Raw genomic sequence first — 23,813 nt, forward strand, 5'->3', positions numbered from 1 at the left:
TCTTTCAACTATGTCTTTGACTACTTGTGATTCATGGTATGTGTGATTGGTCACCAAAGGCATATGGCATTGTTTTTGTTCCCTGATTGGATAACTAAATACTCTTAAACTTGGGAATAATGAATTAATTATAGGAATAGCAAATAATGCGGTCTGGAATGAATTTTCATAGCTTGATACATGTTAAGGCCAGAAGGGACCATTATGAGCATCTAGTCTGACCTCTGGCCGTAGAATTTCACCCAGTAATTCCCTAATCAGGCCCATTAACTTACTGTTTCAGATGAGCTCAGGTGAAACATTTGGGATTCACAAACGTTTTCATGAATAAACCAATGGTTGTCCAAATATTTTCAAACAACAAATAATGGGACCCGACACACACAAACTCTTACAGCAAGTGAGGAGAAATGAGTATTCTATTCTGTTGAGTATGGCAGTATGAGAACCAATATAGAACAGAACAGAATACTTATGATGGTTTATTCAAACTCCACACTGATAAGGAAGGCGTTAAGCTGTTGCTCTGAGCCCTAGAAGCCCTACCCTGCCGCATCAGCAAAGCATTCATGGCTTGGAGGAGGAGCTTAAAAGGGGAATAGGCCAGCTCAGAAGGAAGGTAGACAGTGGAGATGAATTGATCTGCTTGGAGCTCCTGGGAAGGCTCTGGTTGTAGAGACTTCGCTAAACCCATAGTGGAGAGCCTTACCACACTCAGGAGGTCTGAGGCTTTATCTTTGATTTCAGTTATTTGATGTTTATTGCTTTACCTGTTGGGAAACAGGGAACTGGTAAGGAAGCAATCCAGGAGTCAGCAATATGGCACTTTCAGGCACAGAACTTAGCTGCCTACCTTTTGGGTCCTGGATCTGAACCCAGAGGAGAGGGCAGGCTTGGGTTTCCCTACCATCCCCAAGAGGTAGATAGAAAAGTGTAGCCTGGCCAGAGTTTGAAAGGGGCAGACCACCTCATGGCTGAAGCCTCTATTACTAGTGGAAGTGCAAAAGAAGTGATCCTGCTATGCCTGAGCCTGATCACAAAGGGGCACCTCTGGTGTGCACCCACCTGCACAGTATTCCTCCTCTTTTCATAAAAATACTCACAAATCACCTTTTCTGCTATTCAACTGGCTCTAGTGCCAATAGTTAACATTTCCTTTTTAAAATGTCTTGTCTAACCAAGACATTGACAAAAAAGGAAGACTGCCAAACTCAGAGACTGTACCTGATTTCTTCTTCATCTCTGGACCCTCTCCACAACTGTTTATATGAGATGAAATGTATATGTCACAATATCACTGCTGTGTCAACTGTCGAGCTATTTCATACAATTGTCTTGGTATGAGTTGCAGATCTGACCTGACATTCAAGCTGACATTATGGTTTATAATCAAAGGTGGGAATGTGACTAATTCACAAAAGAAGAAGAAAAACTATTCACTTGTTTTTGCCCCAGTGTGACTCACGTCTATATTACCTATTTTCCCAGTGGACTTGAAATAGTTTTTACGTATTTATGAGCTTCCTAAATCAACTGTTAACAGAGACAAACTCATTTAGCAAAGTGCTTTAGAGTAATTACAAAAAGTCTCTTGGATAACTGGGGTTGTGCATAACATATATCATTTACCCCAGTCATTTATATATGTAATATGCTATTTTTCCCTAATATATATAATATATGTCACCCATGCCTTTGTCACCTTGGATTACTCTACAGGGGAACACAGACTTAAATATTCAATAGCTGCAGCAAGTGCAGAAATCATCAGCTCAGTTATTAAGTTGTATTTCTCATGACTAGCACATATTTGATTTCACATATGTGGCTTAAAATCACAATATAAATATTGATATGTTCTAGTTCAACCAGAAGATATGGGCTTGATGCAGGAATTATCAGATGATAGTCTATGGCCTGTGTAATGCAGAAGGTCATACAACATACTAGATGGTCCTTTCTAGCCTTAACTCCTCTGAATATATTAACTCAGCTGTACCAATAACACTCTATACCAGGGGTCGGCAACCTTTCAGAAGTGGTGTGCTGAGTCTTCATTTATTCACTCTAATTTAAGTTTTCACATGCCAGTAATACATTTTAACGTTTTTAGAAGGTCTCTTTCTATAAGTCTCTATAGTATATAACTAAACTATTATATGTAAAGTAAATAATGTTTTTAAAATGTTTAAGAAGCTTTATTTAAAATTAACTTAAAATGCAGAGCCCCCTGGACTGGTGGCCAGGACCCGGCAGTGTGAGTGCCACTGAAAATCAGCTCACGTGCCGCCTTCGGCACACGTGCCATAGGTTGCCTATCTCTGCTCTATACTTAGATCCTGTAGTGTCTTCAGCAGTGCAGCAAACATCACCCTAAGCTATGTCTTGTTGAGAGTTCAAGATTTAGAGTCTTGCTTATACTGATCCTTTTTTTCCCCCTCACAAGGAGTAGATGGAATATCTGTAGCCTGGTTAGTTTCTGTGGGAACCCTGTCTGCTGATCTAGTAACTCAATCACCACATTGGAGACAATCAATTTGTCTTTGAGGAAGGACAACACTGAAAACAGTGATCAAATAACTTTGAGTATATACTCAAGGCCATGCCTCCTTGGTGGAAAACATTGGCAGGACTGCCCGTGAGAAAAATCCTGGCCAGAAACCTAGCTAGTTTGTCTGAGGGGCAATGTATGTAGAACTTCAGGTAGCTCATCTGGAAATCTATTCAGAGCAGCATGAGAAATGATTTTGTGGCTTTATGGAAAAAGCCCATATGTTGTCCCTGTCTCCAGTTACGAGTACAGTAGCTTTTCTTTACTGAAGAAAACAGCCACTAGAATTCTAATGGCCTCCAAAAGTGTGTCTCTGTTGATCCAGAACAAAAGATCAGGTTTGGGCTTTGTGTCCATTACAGATTGCATGAGTCTTGGCCAGGAGAAAACAGGACCCTTTCCGTTTGATTTGGGTATGAAAGTATGTGGAGTAGCTGTAGGAGAGGAAAACACTTGTGTTCTCCCATATTGTTCTGAAGATCCCTGATTGGCTATTGGCTTGTCCCAGTGTGTCATTTCAGCTGGTGGTCTGGCAAAGGGTCAGTTGCACAGAACATCTCAATTAATTTTGTGCATCTGGCTCCCAAGCAGAACAGAGGCCAAAACAATGCTAGAGGCCACTCAATTATCCTACAAGGGAGGCAGGGACATTCAGAATACTGGAGGTTATGCAAAGCTTTCTCTTATTTTTCTATATGTAGACCACCTTGCAAAGTGAAAATTCTCCCCATGTCCAAATCTGCAGATTCTCATGAAAATTCACAAACACATCAGTATTTGTACCATTTTGAAAAGTGAAAATTGATTCCCTTCAGCATCAGCTTTAATTATATTGTGTCCCATCAGCTGCAAACTACATTATACCCACACAAAGACAAAGTGCAACTGTATTGGCAAGGTCCCTGCTAGTGGTGTTCTGGTATCCAAACCCCACCCCTCCCCCTGCCTTTTTTTAAACTCCTTCTAAAGTTCTGCTTTTCTCTATAGTTCAAGGAAGGTGGGAGAAAATTGATACGTTTAGTCATAGTTTATAAAATCAAGTAGTTCTACAAAATTGCCAAATCATGGAAAGACCTGAGGGAAGACTGTTTTCCATAAAACTGAACACTGAAATGTTACTTCCATCTCAGCACGCAGTGACTTTACCACAAGAGTACACTTACCTAAATCCACCAGATAAAGTTGGCCAAGACATGGCTTGCTTATTCCATCTTGATACACTGCATATACTGAAATGTTCATGTGAATTCCTGCTGTGAGGTCTCCTGAAACAAATTTTAGTTTTATTTAAAATTTCTGTGCAAGTTAAAGTTAAAACCGCAGAAAATTCTAATGGGATATTTAAAGAAAAAGTGAAAAGAGGCCTGGTCTGACTATATGGGAACAGGAAGGACTAGAAATGCTTGAATTCTACTCCCATCATTCAGACTATCCAGTTTTGTCAGATTTTTTGGGGGCGGGCAGGTGTTGGTGGAAAACTTCATTTTTTTGCAGTGAAAATTCAACTACTGAATGATACATTCTAGGCTCTCCTTTTGGAGTGGGGAAGCAGTGCATCATGGGTGTCCTTGGCACTGTGCATCATGGGAAGATGTAGTCTGGGTGGGAAGCCTAGTCCGTAGAGGATAATGGAGACATGAGGCAACTGAACAACACTTCCCATGAGGCACTGCCTGCAGCAGCATGGCCAAACCTAAATATTTTGGGGTTTGGCTGAAATATTTCCATTTTGAGGGCTTTTAAAATTAATTAATGTATTTCTATATTAATTTTTGACAAAAAATTCAAATTTTCTTGGAAACTTCTCTCTACTTGCCTACCTCTAATGGAAGAGCACTCATTAACATTGCAGTGAAGATTAATTAGTTAATGTCTGTAAAGTCCTTTGAAGATGAAAAGCCCTGTGGATATTTGACACCTCAGTGACTTGTGGTTTTAAAAAATGCTAGAAAGAGAAGTATATTATTAAAACTTTCAGAAGGAAATTTCAGCTGAATACAGATTGAATATAGCTAACTTATGTATGACAGGTCTGTTCTGATACATAACACTGGAGACATTTGTGTTGAGAGAATTTGGGTATCAAACTTTTCACGTTTCAGTAATAAAAACTACAGACCCAAACTTCCTGAAAGTGCATTGCTGCCAATTTAGCAAAATTAATGCATATGTGCATATGTGCCATAGCAAATTTTATAATCTCTGGGGTGTCATATGGTTTATCTGATGGAAGAATTAATTATGTATCAATTACAGTGAGGCTTCGTTTTCTGCACTGTACATTCCACTGTAAAGACCATATTCATTAACAGTTTATGGAAGGGATTTTAGTTTCATATTCATTTACATGTCTTACTTGTAATGTAACATGCCATCCAATGAGAAGGTGACTACAAAGGATGTGTTAATTTTTTATTATACAGTTGTATTTATTGTGATGAAAGCAGCTACCAATTTTCACTTGAATTTGGTTTCTCACATTTTCCTCATAATATATCAGTACAGAATCTTTTTTCCAACTAATATGGTTAACTGGAGATTCATCCTAGGCTAAATTGTTACACTGCTCAGGAAAACAGATCCCATTATATGCAATTCAGCAAGCCTATGCCGACTGATTTTACGGGAGTAAAATGCCAATGATCACATGGAAATGTGGGGACCAGGAACACTTTGTTAATGAGATCTGCAGTCAACATAACGGAGAGACAAGCTGCGTTGAAGGTAATATCTTTTATTGGACCAACAGAAGTTGATGATGGTAAAAGAAACAAGCTTTTGAGCTACAGCGGGCTCTTCTGAAGTTTCTCTCTTTCACCAATGGAAGTTAGTCCAATAAGAGACATTACTTTGCCCACCCTGTCTCTCGTTCATATCCTGGGATCAAGATGGCTACAACAACGCTGCATTTAGCATAATGGGACACATGCCAGAATCCTTATTAGATGGATGCTTGACCTCAGTGGGAATTTTGCCTGAGTAAAGCCTGCAGGTTTTGTCCTCTACAATTGTTCAACAACAATAACTGCAGAAGACAGTTGCTGTCTCACATATTACTACCTCCTCTCCTGTCCTTTCACTCTTTATAGACATATTTCCATATGTACCACTCTTCCCAGCCCACATATGACTACACTACTTCCCACAATCTAGCCAAGTTTCATGTCTTCTCCCTCTTTGTGACTTGGTCCCTCCTTTCACAGAGCATCCTACATTTCGAACAGCCTCCCCATTAATTTCCACATTTCCTGCCCCAACCTTTTTCAGACCATGTAACTTCTCCCTCCTGCCTATCTGCTACAAACATCCACCTGCTCTGCTTTGTCATATTTGTACTGTTAAAAGTACCAGAGACCTGGGGCTCAATTTAAATTCACAGTTCCTTTGTTTTCTTTTGTTGTATTTTGAGCTACAAGGCCTGTGTACATCTATAGCACTATACAGAAAGTAAATAGCAAAAAGATTGTTACCATATCTTACCCTCTATATATGTAAATGTATCCTGGCTGGGGACTTTCTTCCATAAAAAATCATGCTGCTGATTATGCTGAGCTGCAGAAATCCATTCAACTATGAACCACAGAACTGATCTTCCAGTGTATTTAGGCAGCTTCCATTTGACAGAGACTCTTCTGTGGTCATCATGGCTAATCTGCATGTTGGTGGGGGATAGGAAATCTGCAAACAGAGGTAAGAGGAGTGATATGACTAAGGTGGGCCGGATCCTTCCAGTCATAGGAAGGCCCATTAAATGGCCCATTCTGCACAGGAAAACTGCCTATGCTCTGGAATAATTTAAGAAATGATCTTGAAATGAAAGGAAGAGATTTTACACAGACATGGAGCATTTTATATGTTAAAGGCCCATTGTTGAGTTTATCGGACCTTTTCTCTCTCTGAAAATCTGTACCTATTGCTTTTTACAAGAAACACCTCTGATTCTTCTAATAGAGAGACTCGAGAACAATCTGATTTTTCCACTTTATTTACCTAATGCACTTTCTATTTAGTCATTTTCACTGTATAACCCCTTTCACTTGCAGTGTCTGTGGGACTTTCCCACGTTGCTGAGTGCAAGAAACATTTTAGAAAACAGGAAAATGTGGTTGTGGAAAACCACAGTCATTGGCCTGGGGAATCTGAGACAGATGTAGACCCTGAAACTACTTCTAATTCCTTGTTGTTGTTTGTTGTTTTAAATGACGAGATGTAAAGGTGAAACTGTGCCTTTATTGGAAATGAAAGGGGTTATTCTCACTAAGGTCCTGTGTACACAGGGAAATTGCCCACATTCTGCAACTGCTTTCAAGACCTACTTAAGCAGCACAGTTGTGTCCGCTGGTGCCAGCCAATGCAGACAGCCCAATACTTATTTTTAAACCTATTGTTGCACATGGTCAGAGAGGAACATTTGAAATATATGGCTGCTTATTGTCTCCAGGGCTTCTGGAGAGCACTAAATTCATTTATAAAAAGAAGTGGGTAGGAGCAGAATTTCCAGAGGGTTTTCTCCACTTTAAAGCAATAAACAGAAGACTTTTTTTTCCAGTTCTGACAAAACCAGATTTCAGTTAAAGCGAATGATGATGTGTGCATAATCTTACCGTTAACATTACTGTGCTCTTGGGTCACTGTTATACTGGCTGGCATGGAATGTCCCTTGGAATTATATGCAGTCACGTGGACGGTACGCGTTGCTGGGGAAACCAGAACTTTGCATTGGGTGTCTGATGTGTTACATAAGTTAACCATTTCTCCCCGGCTTTCATGGAACACCCTGTAACCCAGAATTTTTCCTCTTGCATCTTTTGGAGCGAGAGGCTGAAAACAATGGAAAAACAAATGCCCTTATAGAACAATGTGTTGTTTGCTGCCAGGGCCGGCCTTAGGATTTATGGTGCCCTAAGCGAGATTATTAAACTGGTGCCCCTGTGCCTGATCTGCTCTTAGCAAGACAAACATAAGCTTATAGTATTGGAAAACTTGCCACATTCACATTATTAAAACCAGTTTAACTTAATTAAGCACACTGTAATGCTGATGGACTAGCACTAAAGAAGCAGCACTATAGAAAAAATTCTGATATGACAGAATGATGCAAATAATATATTTTTTTTAATTTATCAAAATTTTATTGGAAATTTATATGAAGAGGTATTGAAACAAAGATTTGTTTTTAATTAAAAGCAATCTTTCTGGCTTTTTTGGCTGCAAAATCAGTAATAATGTCATCGTATGACAAAGACAAAGTCGTGTCTTGTTCGATCGCAAGAATAGCAAGACCAGTCAAGCGTTCCTGACTCATTGTAGAGCGGAGATAGTTTTTAATGACCTTTAGTTTTGAGAAACTCCGTTCTCCTGATGCTACTGTTACAGGAATTGTCAGCAGAATACGAGTGGCAATGTACACATTAGGATATATGTCAACAAGTTTGCGGGTAGGAATAAACTGTACAATGTCCATCACCGATTTTGCATGTGGCAACATTGATGACAGTGTACTCAATTCTTCGTACAGTTCAAGTCCATTTAAATCAAAACTATCACCGTGCTTCAGGAGGCTCTCTAGATTCTTGCACTTTGTCATTAGTTGCTCTTGTTTTCCTATTTCGTTGAATTTAGTTATGTCATACAAAAATCCAAACTGTTCATGGTGTGCTTGCAAGGTATTAAACCTTTCATCAACAGCAGATACTGCTTTATCCATCACAACATTAAAAAATTCAACCTTAAATTTATTTTCTGGATCGTCTATGGGCATGATCTGCTGTACAGATTCTTCACAAAGAAGTGTCCCTGGCCTTTTTAACTCACATTAACTATGTATTTACTTTATGAAAGTTGGAGAAAACATTGTGAAAACGTAAAACATTGGCTGCCCAACTTCTGGGCTGGCAAAAGTTATACTGACTCAAGGGAAAAAAAAAGCAGGAGAATCTTAGTACAACATATGGTCACTCTATACCAGGGGTCGGCAACCTTTCAGAAGTGGTGTGCCAGGTTCACTGTAATTTAAGGTTTCTTGTGCCAGTAATACATTTTAATGTTTGTAGAAGGTTTCTCTCTATGTCTATATTATATAAATAAACTATTGTTATTATCTGAGGTCTTGGCCACCGGTCCTGCTCAGGCCACTGCCAGCTGAGTAAATGAAACCCCAAACTGGCAGCGGTCTAAGTGGGGCTGGTGGCTGGAACCCTAGACAAGGATCCCAGGCCCTGCACAGCCCGCTGCTGGTCTGGGGTTCTGACCACCAACTCCTGCCAGCCAGGATCCCGGCCGCCACCCTCAGTCCGCTAGCAGCCTGGGATTCTGCTCACCCAGGCTGGCAGGAGGCAGAGTGGGGCTGGCGGCTGAGCTCCTGACTGGCAAGGGGCCGGCAGCCGGAACCCCAGAGTAGCAGTAGGCTGAGTGCTGCTGGCACCCTAGACTGGCAGCAGACTGAGCCACTCAACCCCCCACCGGCCCTGCTCAGCCCGCTGCCAGCTGAGTGAATGGAACCCCAGGCTGACAGCAGGTTGAGTAGTTCAGCTGGCCTGCTCAGCCCACTGCCAGCCTGGGGTTCCTTGGGGGTCCCCAGGCCAGCAGCAGGTGCTGAGTGGGGCCGATGGCTGGTATCCCAGCTGGCAATAGGGCAGCAGCCAGAACCCCAGAGCAGTGATGGGCTGAGCCGCTCAGCCTGCTGCTGCATACCATCAAAAATCAGCTCACCTGCCACCTTTGACACGTGTGCTGTAGGTTGCCGACCCCTGCTTTATACACTAGTAAGGAGATGAGCATATTACAGTTGTTGGAGGGCTCTTATCAGGAGTAACAGGCTATAGGAAAGTCAGTCAACATTTTTTATTTCTCTGATGAAAACTGGCCCACTCCCTGCCTCAAACCAAACCTGTCACTAATAATTGTCAACAACTTAATTTTCTGTTTTTGGCTAAGATATTGATTTTTTAAAAAAAAATATTGAAATTGGATTCAGGATTGTTAGCAAGAATTTTTGGCAAACAAAGTTGTTAAATGACAATCTAAATGGCAACACAGTACTGCTTTCATGCTTGGCTCACCCCCCAGCCTGCTGGTCCAACAGCTGCAGTAGAGGAGGAGATAGGTGGAAAACTGCAGGATCCCAAAATCATCCTCTTGGGGTGCAGAGTGGCAACAGCAGCAGCAAACCCTTAGGTCCAATCACATGCCAATGGGCACCACCACCAGCCTTATGGACCATGGTGAAGTTAGCACAGCATCTGATCTCAGGGACGGGGCACCCATGGAGCCACAGCAGCTCATCCTGCCCTGTGCAGCTCCCCCCAGATGAGATGGATCTCTGGCAACTGCCAGCCTGGGGGAGAGGTGCTCCCCAGCTAGGGTGGCCAGATCCAGATGTCCTGATTTTATAGGGCTAGTCCCAATATTTGGGGCTTTGTCTTATACAGGCACCAATTACCCCCACCTAGAGTGACCAGACAGAAAGTGTGTAAAATCAGGACAGGGATGGGTCGGGGTGTGGGGAGGGTAAAAGGAGCCTATATAAGAAAAAGACCCCAAAATTGGGACTGTCCCTATAAAATAGGGATATCTGATCGCTGTACCCCAATCCCCTATCCTGATTTTTCACATATCTGGCTAACCCCAGCCAAGCCCTGTGTGACATTCCAATTCTGGCTGCCTGCCCAAGAAGTGAGTTACTTTCACTTTCATTCCTCAGCAAGCAGCCAGCCAGCCTCCCCTCCCCCCCAGCACCTCACCCAGCCCAGCCCTGACGGAGGGGAGGGAGGAGAGAGAGAGGGGTGCTCCTGGGGAGGAGGGAGAAAGGAGGGGGTGCTCCGTGGGGCAGGGGAGAGAAGAATGGATGTTATGGGGACAACAAAGGATACTGGTTCCAGTGCCACAGAGCCTGCCTCACCTCACCTCAGCCGGGGGGAAAGAGTCACACTCACAGGTGAGCTCCTTTCCCAACCCTACCCCCACCCCTTCCCAGAGACCCCAGCTGCCAATCCCGTCCCTCAGACTGTGCTGCATTCGGCTCTCTCTAGGACCCAGCAGCCCTGCTTCTACACTGTCTGGGCTGCCTGCAGAGTGGTGCCCCCAGGCAGTGTGAGGCCCTACGCAGCTGCCTATTCTGCCTATGCCTAAGGACGGCCCTGTTTGCTGCCACTGGGGAACACATTCCTAAGTTCTCCATCCCCACGCATAGCGCTTTGCATGAAATTGTAACTATGTGCCAAGAGTATTGTTAATTGACAGAGGATTTCAAGGGACTGGAGTGAGACTCATCAACTTAGCATGCAGAATACTCTGGAACAATTTCTCCTAAAGGAATAGACACAAACAAATTTTGCCTTAAGTTTATACAGGCATGTCATCGTCTTTGTCCTCTGTCTTCCCTCAAACAAACTGGCTGGTTACTGCTTGTACAAGAAAAACATCACTTTGAGCTCCCATATAACCAGGATGTGGAACACTCCCAGATGAGCCCTAATTTTGTTCGGCACTAAAGCCACAAAACTAAAATCTCTTCCCTCCCCTCCTTCCTGAGCCCATAACTGTGCAGGGGAGCAACTCTCACCTCCCTTACGGGGTATCAGGATCCAGGGATGTCTCTCCTCTCCCTTCCGCCCCCACACGATATGGGCTTAGGAGAAAGATGCAAAGACCAGCGAGGCAGAAGCAGCCAAAGCAGGGACTTTAGTCCTTTTTGGAGAACTTTCTACCATTTTGACAGGACTTTCTCTGCCCTTTGGTGACTGGCTGCTTACTCCAACCATCACCCTCTCCCTCCCTCATAGGGTATGTCTACACTGCACCCCAACCTCCTGCCCCAGCCCAAAGTCTGCACCCAAACTCCCTCCCAGAGCCTGCATCCCTCACCCTGTCCCACAGCCCAAACCCCTGCCCCAGCCCAGAGTCTGCACTCCTCACCCTCTCCTATACCCAAACTCCTTCCCAGAGCCTGCACCTCTCACCCCCCTCACCCCAACTCCCTGCCCCAGCCCAGAGCCCTCACCTAGCACCCAAGCTCTCTCCCAGAGCCTGCACCCCTTCCCCCCACACTCTCCAAACCCCTGCCCCAGCCCAGAGCCTGCACGTCAAACCCCCTCCTGCACCCAAACTCCCTCCCAGAGCCATAGGCAGGTGTGTGTGGGGGAGGCGGGGCAGGAGACTTGGACCTGTTCTGGGCACCACCAAAAATTATACAAACCCGCCGTCCCTGACAGCTGGCCCAGGCTGGCTGACTTGGGCTTGGACTGTTTCATTGCAGTGTCGGAGTCTGGGCTCAGGGTGGGGCCTGGGCTCTAGGACTCTGTGGGTCTACACTGTAATGAAACAGCCCCACAGCCCAAGCTAGCTGGCAGTGTAGACATACCAAGAGTCTCTTCATCCCAGCTTCACTCCTCTTACCTTCTCCTCCCTCTCCCTGTCTGTCAGTGTCCCCTCTCCCTTCTGCTTCGCTGATATCCTAACCCTCCTCCCCCTGAAAAGCAGTGGCACTAACATGCTGTTTGCTGCCATCACACTGTTCCTGCTGCTGATGTATTCTGCTCCTACCCCGCCCTGTATCTCTTTTGTCTATTTAGGTTGTAAGCTCTTCAGGGCAGGGGCGGGTTTTTTTTTTGTTTTGCGTCCATACAGCACCTAGGGCAACAGGGTCCTGGCCCATGACTGGGGCTCCTAAATGCTACAGTAATACAGATAATAATAATAATTAATAATAAGTGGTATTTTAGAATCCCATGTGGCTTGAGAAACAAAATAGCATTACCTTTATCAAGACCGTCACTTCTCGGCTACCGTTCATGTATACTGGACCCATAACCCTCCACACATCCAGGATTTTAGAAGGTGCTGCAATCAAAAGAAGTACAGTAACTGAATTGGTGATTTCTGGTATTAATATTTAAATGAACAAGGTAATGGCCATGATTTGGTATATGACTTAGTTCAGTATTAAAATCAAATGGCATCAGCAAGTATTTTCAAAGCACCCCCTTGGGGGCATTCTGAGACACAGGATCTGGCAGATACGTTTCTATAAACTTTCTAATAATAATTAAGAACTGAGCTGCCTTTAGTTTAGCTCCTTAAGACAGCAGGGAAGGAGTTGATGATGCCTGCCTGGTCTCAGAGACCTGCTGGTACAAAGTTCTGCCACTAGACAAAGGGAAACAACCCAACTCGGTAGAGTTATTTATTATTACTATTCTTTAGTATTATGAATACTTGATTAGTTTCTTAATCCCTTCATAAGATGAGCCTTTTGTGGTTTGGTTTTATTGTTTGGCACTTATAGATGCTTTGCGATGGGCCACCTACCAATGGATGATTCATGGAGTTTAAGGCCAGAGGGACCATTAGATCTGTATCACAAGCCGTGTTTCACCTATTTACCATTGCATTGAGACAACTTGCCTGATAACTTGTGTTTGGCTAACTCCTGTCTTTGAGAAAGGCATCCAGTCATGATCTCCGAAGACACCAAGAGATGGGGAATTGCATTGGTAGTTTGTTCAAGTGAGTAATCACCGTCATTGTTAAAAATCTGTGCCTAATTTCTAATTTGTCTGACTTCAATTTCCCACCACTGGTTCTTGTTTTGCCTTTCTCCACTAAATTAAAGTATTGTCTCCTCGTTAAAGAATGTTGTCATCACAAAGTACTTGTAGGCTGTAATCAAGTCACTTCTCACTCTTTTTGATAAGCTAAACAGTCTGAGATTGTCCAGACCTTGCATCATTTCTGTGGCTGTCTTCTGTATCCTCTCCAGTTTTTCAATATCCTAGTTAAAATGTGGACACCAGAACTGTACACAATATTCCAGTACCAGACTCACCAATGCCATATACAGAGGTAAAATTGTCTCCTTATTCTTACTCATACTTACAGGTCCAGGGATCACATTAGCCCTTTTTGCCATGTTATCGCACTGGGAGCTCATGTTCAGTTGTTTTGTCCCCTAAATCCTTCTCAGAGTCACTGCTTTCTAGGATACAGCCCCCCATTCGGTTGGTGTGGCCTGCATTCCTTATTTCTAGATGTGTATTTTAACTTTGCATTTGACTACCTTAAAATGCATTTTATTTGAATGGGCCTGTGATGGGGTGTTTACCCCGCACAGGACTGGAAGGCTTTCAGGTGGCCAGACAGGCCAATTAACTCCACGGACTGCACCTGGAGGAGGAGCCAGGGAGCAGGGGATTGACTGTGAACAGATGCTGGGCAGGAATAGGTGGGACTTCCATAAAGCCATACAGCAGAAGGGGGACTGGACGGAAGTAGTCTCCAGTTGCTCCCTGGGAGAATGGAGGTGTGTCTGGGGCTAGAGACACGTTGCATAGTTACTCCCTGGGAAGAGGGCTGTGGCATGGCAAGCCCAGAGAAGGGGGCAAGCCAGAGAGGTAGGCAAGGCTCAGGGGAAAGAGCAGTGAGGTATGGGGTAGGTCAAACCTTGGCTGCTGATGAGAAGGCCCCTGAGCCAGAACCTGGAGTAGAGGGTGGACCCGGGTCCCCGTACCAGCCACTAACAGAGTGGCACCAGTGGGGCAGTGAGCAGGAAGACTGCCTGAGCCTATTTGCCAAGAGGGACTTTAATAGTCTGGAAGGTGGGAACATGTTTGATGACCCAGCTGGAGGGCCAAGTCACAAAGAGGAGGCTAGTATCAGAGGGGTAGCCGTGTTAGTCTGTATCCACCACAACAATGAGAAGTCCAGTGGTACCTTAAAGCAGGGCTTTGGAGCGGAGCCCAGAGCGGGAGCATAAGCAGCTCCAGAGCAATGGAGCTGCAAGCTTTTGCCTGGAGCTGGAGCACAGCTCCAAAGCCCTGCCTTGAAGACTAACAGATTTATTTGGGCATAAAACTACAATACCCACCTGGGGAAGTGAGGAAACAGATTGACAGAGCCACTACAGGACAGGCCCAACAAGGAAAATGACAGAATAACCACTGGCCATCACGTAAAGCCCCAAGCTAAAACCTCTCCAGCACATCATCAATGATCTACAACCTATCCTGGAAAACGATCCCTCACTCTCACAGACCTGGGGAGACAGGCCAGTCCTCACTTAGACAGCTCCCAAATCTGAGGCAAATACTCACCAGCAACTACACACCACACCACAGAAACACTAACCCAGGAGCCAATCCCTGTAACAAACTCCGTTGCCTACTCTGTCCCCATATTTACTCCAGCGACACCATCATAGGACCCAACCACATCAACCTCACCATCAGGGGCTCATTCACCTGCACATCTACTAATGTGATATATGCCATCATGTGCCAGCAATGCCCCTCTGCCATGTACATTGGCCAAACCGGAGTCTCCACATAAAAGAATAAATGGAAACAAATCAGACATCAGGCATGATAATATACAAAAGCCAGTAGGAGAACACTTCAATCTCCCTGGACATTCAAGAACAGATTTAAAAGTAGCCATCCTGCAACAAAAAACTTCAAAAATAGACTTCAAAGAGAAACTACAGAGCTACAATTCATCTGCAAACTTAACACCATTAATCTGGGCTTGAATAGGGACTGGGAGTGGCTGACTCACTACAAAAGCAATTTTCCCTCTCTTGGTATTGACACCTCCTCATCAGTTATTGGGAGTGAACCACATCCACCCTAACTGAATTGGCCACCTTATCACTGGTTCTCCACTTGTAAGGTAACTCCCTCCTCTTCATGTGCCAGTACATCTATGCCTGTATCTGTAATTTTCACTCCATGCATCTGAAGAAGTGGGTTTTTTACCCACGAAAGCTTATGCCCAAATGAAGCTGTTAGTCGTCAAAGAGGAGGCTGCAGTTCCTGGAGTGAGAAGGATCACAGGGTGAGACAGGGTGGGTGAAGACACCATCAGAGGAGGGTGCAAATTGGCTAATCCCCAGGATGGCCACGAGGAGGTGCCACGAGCTATGAGTGGACTTCGTCACAGGACCCAGCTTACCAAGAAATCGAGATTGTTCTGTGTTACTGTCCTGTCCTCCTCATTGACTGCTCCACCAATCTTTGTGTCATCTACTGATTTCCTCACAGGGATTTTATATTTACTTCCTGATCATTGTGAAAATGTTGAATAGCATCACACCTAGTATCTGCAGAACCCCACTAGAAACACTCCCATTCAATGATAGTTCCCGTTAACTACTACTTTTTGAGATCTGTCAGCCAGCTCTTAATTCATTTGTGCTCTATTTACATCATATAGCGCTAACTTTTTAGTCATACTATCGTGCAGTACTATGTCAAATGTCCCACAAGAGTCTAAATACACCTCTACCTCAATATAATGCTGTCCTTGGGAGCCAAAAAATCTTACCGCATTATAGGTGAAACCGCGTTATATCGAACTTGATTTGATCCGCTGGAGCGCACAGCCCTGCCTCCCCAGAGTGCTGCTTTACCGTGTTATATCCTAATTCGTGTTATATTGGGTAGAGGTGTATATTACATCTATGCAGTTATCTTTATCAACTAAACTTGTAATCTCATTAAAGAATGAAGTCAGGTTTGTTTGACAAGTCCTATTTTACATAAAACTATGTCGACTTGCATTATTTAGATTTCTATCCTTTAGTTTTATTAATTGAATTCTGTATCATTTTCTCCTTTATTTGTTCTGGCTTACTGGCCTATAGGTACCCAGCTTATCCTGCTTGCCCTTTTTGAGTATTGGCACATTAGCATTCTTTCAGTCTTCTGCAATTTCTCTAGTATGCCAAGATTTATTTAAAATGAATATCAGTGGGATAGAGATCTCTTCAGCCTGCTCTTTTAGGACTCTTGGCACAAGAAATCATGGCCTGCTGATTTTAAAATGTTGATCCCTAGTAGATGTTGTCTAACATCCTCCTTGGTTATTAATGGATTGAATGGTACTTCATCATCCTCATGCAATATAAGAACATCCTCCTCCTTCTTTCCAAATACAGAATAGAAATGTTTTACCCGCTTCTGCCTTTTCTACATCATTATTAATATTTTTACCATCTCCATCTAGTAATGGACCTGCTACGATTCCTTTTTATTCCTAATATACTTAAAAAACTCCTTTATTCTTAGCCCTGCCAACCATGAATTTTTCCCTGATGTCTTAGGTTTCCTTTATCTATTTTCTGCACTTCTTAACCTCTAATTTATATCAATTGCTATCTGTTTCACTCTTTCCCCATTTATTATATGTTGCATTTTTATTTCTAGCTGCTACCTTCACTTTGCCACTGAATCAGGTTTGACTGTGAAATTATGGCTTCTTGACCCTCTGTTACAAGGTGGTCTGTCCTCTTTAAGAGGTATTGGGAAAGCAAAATGCTGTTCCAGGAGTTCTGGATCAGATGTTGGGAAAGAGGAAGTAGTCCCAGAGTAATAGTTAGACTTGGGGGAAACCCAGGTTCCTGTCTCTTTAAGACCTAAGGGCTAAGAGCCTTGTGCTGTATGTTGGCACAAGCATTCCCCCTCTCTCAGCCAGCCAGCACAAAGTCTGAGAAAACAGGGGTATATATAAGCTGCCTCTTCACTCATAACAAGAGGAGGAATAGAGAGTAGGGAGGATGCGGGGGCACCCAGGGGAGACTCTAGAAAGGGAAGACTGCTTGTCTCCTGCCTGGTGGGTGACCTGATGTCATAAACAGATAGCTAAGGTTAATGTCTCTTTCACCTGGAAAGGAGTAACCTGAAACACCTGACCAGAGGACCAATCAGGAAACAAGACTTTTTCAAATCTGGGTGGAGGGAAGTTTTGGGTGTGAGTTCTTTGTTCTTTGTCTTCTGCCTGTACTCTCTCGGCTATCAGAGGATTTTTCTGCCTCCTGCTTTTCTAATCTTCTGTTTCCCAGTTGTAAGTACAAAAGATAAGATAGTGATTTATATGTTTTTTTTATTTTGTATTTACATGTGTGTAGTTGCTGGAGTGTTTTGAATTGTGTTCTTTTGAATAAGGCTGTTTATTCATATTTCTTTTAAGCAATTGACCCTGTATTTGTCACCTTAATACAGAGAGACCATTTTTATGTATTTTTCTTTCTTTTTACATAAAGCTTTCTTTTTAAGACCTGTTGGAGTTTTTCTTTAGTGGGGAACTCCAGGGAATTGAGTCTGTGCTCACCAGGGAATTGGTGGGAGGAAGAAGTCAGGGAGAAAATCTCTGTGTGTTAGATTTACTAGCCTGACTTTGCATTCCCTCTGGGTGAAGGGGGGGTGGAAGAGAGATTAGATATCCCGGTGCTTGTGTTTTCCAGGACTGGAGACTGGGAGGGTGGAGACTCTCTGTTTAGATTCACGGAGCTTGCTTCTGTGTATCTCTCCAGGAACCCAGGGAGGGAATACCTGGAAGGGAGAAGGGAAGGGAAATGGTTTATTCCCCTTTGTTGTGAGACTCAAGGAATTTGGGTCTTGGGGTCCCCAGGGAAGGTTTTTGGGAGGACCAGAGTGCCCCAAAACACTCTAATTTTTTGGGTGGTGGCAGCTTTCCCAGGTCCAAGCTGGTAACTAAGCTTGGAGGTTTTCATGCTAACACCCATATTTTGGACGCTACGGTCCAAATCTGGGAATATGTTATGACATGGTGGGAGCGGTGGGATAGATGGAATCCAGAAGCCAGTAGGAATATTATATTTTTCTTTTCTCTGCTAGGGGCTTTTAAGCAGAGAGAAACAGTTTGGTTTTAAAAGGAACCAGAGAGAATTTTTTTTCTCTGCTCTCTCTTGCAGTTTTTGGCTTGCATATTAAGCAAGGAACCATTAAGGAACTATTACGGGTCTTTTGTCACACAATAGCACTCCCATTAGGAGGCAAATACCAGCACAATACACATGCAAATAAAGTGGTTTTTCTGGTTTACTTTACATTGAAAAGATTAGCTAGAGGAAGAAAGGGAAAAAGGCACTGTTGCTAGGCAGACCCCAGGAGGCAACAGAGAACCTGCAGTTCAGAAGATAAACACCGGAGGGCACCCCAACACAAGAAAACAGGAACCATGCCTTCCAATACAAAAATGGAGCCCGAAGCACAAATCAAAGAAGCTGAACACAGGCGACAACTGGAAAAAAGACAAAAAAGAGGTGGAGCTGAAAGAAAAGGAAGAAAGCATCAAACTGGCAGCCTACAAAAGAGAACAAGCAGCCAAAGAGGCAGCCCACAAAAGAAAACTAGAAGAAGAAGAGGTGGCCCACCTAAGGAAACAAGAAAAAGAAGAGGCGGCCCACCGCCGAGACATGGAAAAACAACAAAAAGAAAGTGAAGAGAAGGAAAAACAGAAGAGCAGAAAAATCCTCTCATAGCCGAGAGAGTACAGGCAGAAGACAAAGAACAAAGAACTCACACCCAAAACTTCCCTCCACCCAGATTTGAAAAAGTCTTGTTTCCTGATTGGTCCTCTGGTCAGGTGTTTCAGGTTACTCCTTTCCAGGTGAAAGAGATATTAACCCTTAGCTCTCTGTTTATGACACCTGGCCTGCAACCTGTAGAGGAAGACTGTACCCCAGTGAGATGCCTTGGAGAAAGAACTGTTGTTATGAAGGTTTTGTTTTGAGTTTTGCTTCTTGAAAGCCTTTGATGTCAGCCTGGGTGGAACTGGTGGAGGGCAACGTATAGGAACCAGGAGAAGCACAGCACAAGCCATAGAAAGAGGGCTGTGGAATCCCTTTGTCAAGAGGAAACGGTGTGGGCCTGCAGGGCCACTGGAAACTATGTAAAGACTCAATAAATTAGAACTCAGAAGGTTTGAAATATTTTGGATTGTGGAAAGTTGCCAGGAGACCCAGAAGGAAGCTGGGTGAGGAGTCGGCCATGCTCTGAAGGGCGTGCTCTAGAGATGGTGATCCAGCCACACCCTCAAATTCTTGTTAAAGAATTCCTAATCTCTATTCACATTTTCCCCCAATCAATTCTGCTAATCATTTCCCACAGCTTTGGGAAACTATTGCTTTTGAAGCAGCAAGGATATATATTAGTGGTTGGGATTGTCCTCTGTTTGCCCATATTGAATGTAATCAGGTAATGATTTCTGGTCCCTAGGCAATCACCAGCTTCCCTTCCAGTGAGCCAGTAATTAATTCATCTGTATCCACCAGAATGAGGTCCAAAATACTTACCTCATAGATTCTAAGGCCAGAAGGGACCATTGTGATAATCAAGTCTGACCTCCTGCATAAAACAGCCCATAGCACTTCCTGAATTATGGTGGGTGCAATACCTTTTGTGTTAGAAAACTATCACCTATAAGTTTAAAAAACTCTAATGACTGATGACTGGCTGCACAAGACCTCCATCATACGTCTCCCAAATTGAAGTCCTTCATAAAAAGTGTTTCTTTCCACACATTACAGAAGGGTGCGTAAGTAGTAATTCCTGTTCCTCTCTGGTTTGATTTGGTGTACTGTAATAGATCCTCCTCCTGGGGTTTGTTAGTCAACACTAGAGATGGTTGGGAACTTTCTGTCTGAATGATTTTCCAACAGAAAATATCTTTCTGTAGTACCGACAGACCCCGGTCGTCGTCAGGCAGGATCGGATGTGGGACTTCTGGAGCTAAATGCATGAGTCTCTACTGCATGAGCTAAAAGCCAGATGACACTTAGCTAAGGCTGTTGAGCAGACTCATTAATCTCTAAGTGGCTTCGGTGCTGCTAGATGAGACAGTACCCACACCCAGGAGGTGTGTGGGTTACATTTGCAAAATCAAATTTTTCTGTGAGAAAACTTCAATTTTGCTAAAAATTTTCTATTTTTCCACCAGGAAAATCAAACTGATGGTACCCCAGCAGCCTCCCTAGAAGGTATAGAGGGCAAATTATAAAAGCCTTCCAGGTGAGCAACGGGTAAGGCAAAAAAAATCATTTTGGTTCTCCCAAACTGGAAGGATTTGGAACTTCTGTCTCATGAAAAACTTCAAAGTTTTTACTTTTTGTCCCAAACTGGGATGGAATTTATTCTGAAACTTTGAAGTCTTCTGCAGAACAGAAGTTCTATTTCTGGCCAGCTCTGGTTAGCACATTGATCCACGTGCAGTCAAGATGCTGTGGTTCCAAGGTACTGATAACTCTAAAATAGGCAATGGTGTCTTTTATGGAGAATGCCACCATGGACAAGCTATAACCATGGTTGGTTTGGGGTTTGTTTTTTCCTAACATTCCAATCATGTGAATTATTCCACCAGACTTCAGTAATGCCAGTTGTATCCACTTTCTTCTCATCATTGAGAACTCCTAATTCCTCTTGCTTGTTAGCCAGGTCCCTAGCATTGGTCCATAAGCAACTGAAAAATGTTTTCAGTGAAATAAGTTTGTGTTTGAGGTGGTGGGGGGAGAGAAAGGGTATTTTTCAGTATTTACATACATTCCCCACCTTGGGGGAGGGCTTTGTATTAAATTCTTTCAACTACCCTTCACAGAGGGACCATTCTCAATGGGAAATGGCTTTCTCACAGCCACCAGACACCTCACAAATGATCCTGTTTCCCCTTTGAGAGAGAAGGCGGTGAGGCTGTAATGTTCCAATAGCCTCTGCTTTCTCCTGAGTTCCCCTTCCACTTTGGCCACATCAGGTATCTTGTGAAGTTCTTGTTTAAAAACGAACCAACCCTGTGACTGCGTTATTAAAACAGAATCTCAAATGCCCTAATCAACAGGGGTAGAGGCTGAGCAGCCATCTCATCTAAGGGTGACCAGACTGCAAGTGTGAAAAATCGGGACAGGCATGGGGGGTAATAGGAGCCTATATAAGAAAAAGACCCAAAAATTGAGATTGTCCCTATAAAATCAGGACATCTGGTCACCCTAATTACATCAGGGTCTGGGACTCAAATCAGGACTGTTCAAGGAATAGCTGAGGAGTCTGCTCCTATAACAGCTCGTGATAAATCACCTCTAGATGGAAGCAGAAATCAACCAGCAAGCTTTCTGGCTACTGACAATGTCATACCCAGAATAAGCCAGCAGAGGGCACCAGCAGAACACTACCGTGAGACCACTTCTTGCCTAGATGTGCTGTTAACTCTATTTGCCCATCAATTTGCAGTGCATCTGCTTATGTAGGTATTTAACCTACATAAGGTTACATAAAAACCTAATCTTTTTCTGTATCTATAGAAGACTAGAGCCCTGAGTATGTAGTCTCCACGATTCAGTCAGGCTGGGGGAAAAATTAATTTGACTGGCCTTATAATTGCCAAAGTGGCGGTACAATGGTGCATCTGCCCAAAAGGCATACAGTACCTGGCACAATAATGCTGAGAGATTTTCCTCTGGAAAACACTTTGCAAACAGTCATTACGGCTGCTGACATGTGGGAAGTGACTGGAGTGTAAGTGTTCACAGGATTGGGGAGTTAACTTGTAATTCTGTTCAGAATCAAGTGGCACTCTGCGTGACAGCAGAGCACATAGAATGAATGAATAATCCAACTATACATAAGAATTGGATCAAATTAATTATGCTGTTGATATACCAGGAAATAGCCCTCTGCTCTACTTTCAAAGATGAGGCACACTGCAAATAGATAAGTAACATAGTGCCTTTATGACAAGTGTGAGTTCTACCATGGTTCATATAGCCGCCCTGGATGAAAGTACTCATGGTATCTTTGAAAACCTATATCCACGAATGAGATGCTAATCCAGGGCCTGATCCAAAGCCTAATGAAGTAAATGGAAAGGTTCCCTTTGACTGCAGTGGCTTTGACTCAAGCTTTGGATGGCGCTGCTGTATCGTTCCTGCATGTGCCACTGCTGGGAGGCAGTGATCTAAGGAAAGGTGTCACAGTGCATTGGCCAGGGTTGATGCCAGCTGCATTAGAGAAGAGGCAGAATAGGTACAGCAATTATTTTATTAGCTCAGTTTAAAACATGAGGCAGTAACTAGCATTGAAACTCTGTGCTCATATCAATGCCTTTCACATGAAGATCATTATATATGTTCAGGCTCATAATGACCCTATGAGGTAGATGAGTAGATGAGCAGGTAGGTACACTGAGGCGCAGAAAGGTTTAGTCATTGTCAAAGCCAGGAACACAATTGTGATGTCCTGACTCCAAATCTCCTACTTTAACCATTAGATATGCTGTCTCCTCTGACTGATGTTGTTCGTAGTGTTGTGGTAGCCACGTTGGCTCCAGGATATTAGAGACAAAGTGGATGAGGTAATATCTTGTATTTGACCAACTTCCATTGGAGAAAGAGGCATGTTTTTGAGTTACAAATGACCTGAAGAAGAGCTCTGTGTAGCCCAAAAGTTTGTCTCTTTCACCAACAGAAGTTGGCCCAATACAAGATATTGCCTCACTCACCTTGTGTCTCCTTTGACTCAGTCATTTAAAAAACGGCACTAACTTTTCTAATGACATCAACTCTGATTGGTTAAACATCACCAAAATGTGAAAGCCCAAACATTACAAAGAGTCAGTCTCCTCTTTGCATATACACTTGTATTTGTATTTTTGCGTGTGTGTTTGAATCCCAGGTGCAAACCTGGGTACCTGCCTCTCTACCTAATTGCAGTTACCTAACTGCAGCTAACTCAGTTACCTCACTGCAGCTGTCAAAAGTGAGGTTGCACCTCAGCCCGTCTTAAAAAATGTACCCTTTATGCTGTCAAGTGGGAAATGATGTGTCACATGCCATCACAAATATCTTTACAGTGGGCCTTTATTCCCCTATAGCCTGCCAACTAGGAGGAATGGGAAGTGTTTGTAGCAATAGAGATTGTCACACAGGGAATGGCTGAAGTGACTATTTTTTACATTTAGTCTGATTAGAAAATCAAAGGCTCCATTCCTGTTTTACTTGGTAAGAGACAAATCTTGGTCACTTTGTTGGATTAACATGGAAGAAGATATAAGGAGCATTCTTGATCACCACTATAGCGCAGAGGCAGGATTTCTTATCAGTGATTAAGAGCACTAAGCGGTGGGCCCAGCTAACATTCCCATTTCTTGCACCCTGGCCCAAAGGGGCTCTGATTAGCCAGCAGGGGTTAGGCATGGCTGGACTTCCAGCTGGCATGCACTGACCAGGGAATCTGAACATAAGAATGGCCATGCGGGATCAGACCAAAGGTCCACCTAAGCCAGTATCCTGTCTTCTAATAGTGGCCATTACCAGGTGCCCCAGAGGAAATGAACAGAACAGGTAATCACCAAGTGATCCATCCCGTCACCCATTCCCAGCTTCTGGCAAACAGAGGCTACGGACACCATCCCGGCTAATAGACATTGATGGGCCTATCCTCCATGAATGTATCTAGTTCTTTTATTTATATATATACCCAAT

At 43.5% G+C, this 23,813-nt stretch overlaps 1 protein-coding gene across 1 annotated transcript in view; it reads right to left on the minus strand.

Annotated features, from left to right (window-relative positions):
- The window catches only part of LOC127055713 (interleukin-23 receptor-like), a 45,449-nt gene that overhangs the window by 3,863 nt on the left and 17,773 nt on the right, over window positions 1–23,813 (minus strand). The window contains exons 8-11 of the mRNA XM_050962924.1: window positions 12,309–12,391; window positions 7,156–7,372; window positions 6,032–6,229; window positions 3,715–3,816 (exon numbers count right to left, since the gene is read on the minus strand). Coding sequence (XP_050818881.1) covers window positions 3,715–3,816; window positions 6,032–6,229; window positions 7,156–7,372; window positions 12,309–12,391 — 600 coding nt within the window. The remainder of the gene's footprint in view (window positions 1–3,714; window positions 3,817–6,031; window positions 6,230–7,155; window positions 7,373–12,308; window positions 12,392–23,813) is intronic.

Source organism: Gopherus flavomarginatus, chromosome 7 (assembly GCF_025201925.1).
Source record: "Gopherus flavomarginatus isolate rGopFla2 chromosome 7, rGopFla2.mat.asm, whole genome shotgun sequence".
Taxonomy (NCBI): domain Eukaryota; kingdom Metazoa; phylum Chordata; order Testudines; family Testudinidae; genus Gopherus; species Gopherus flavomarginatus.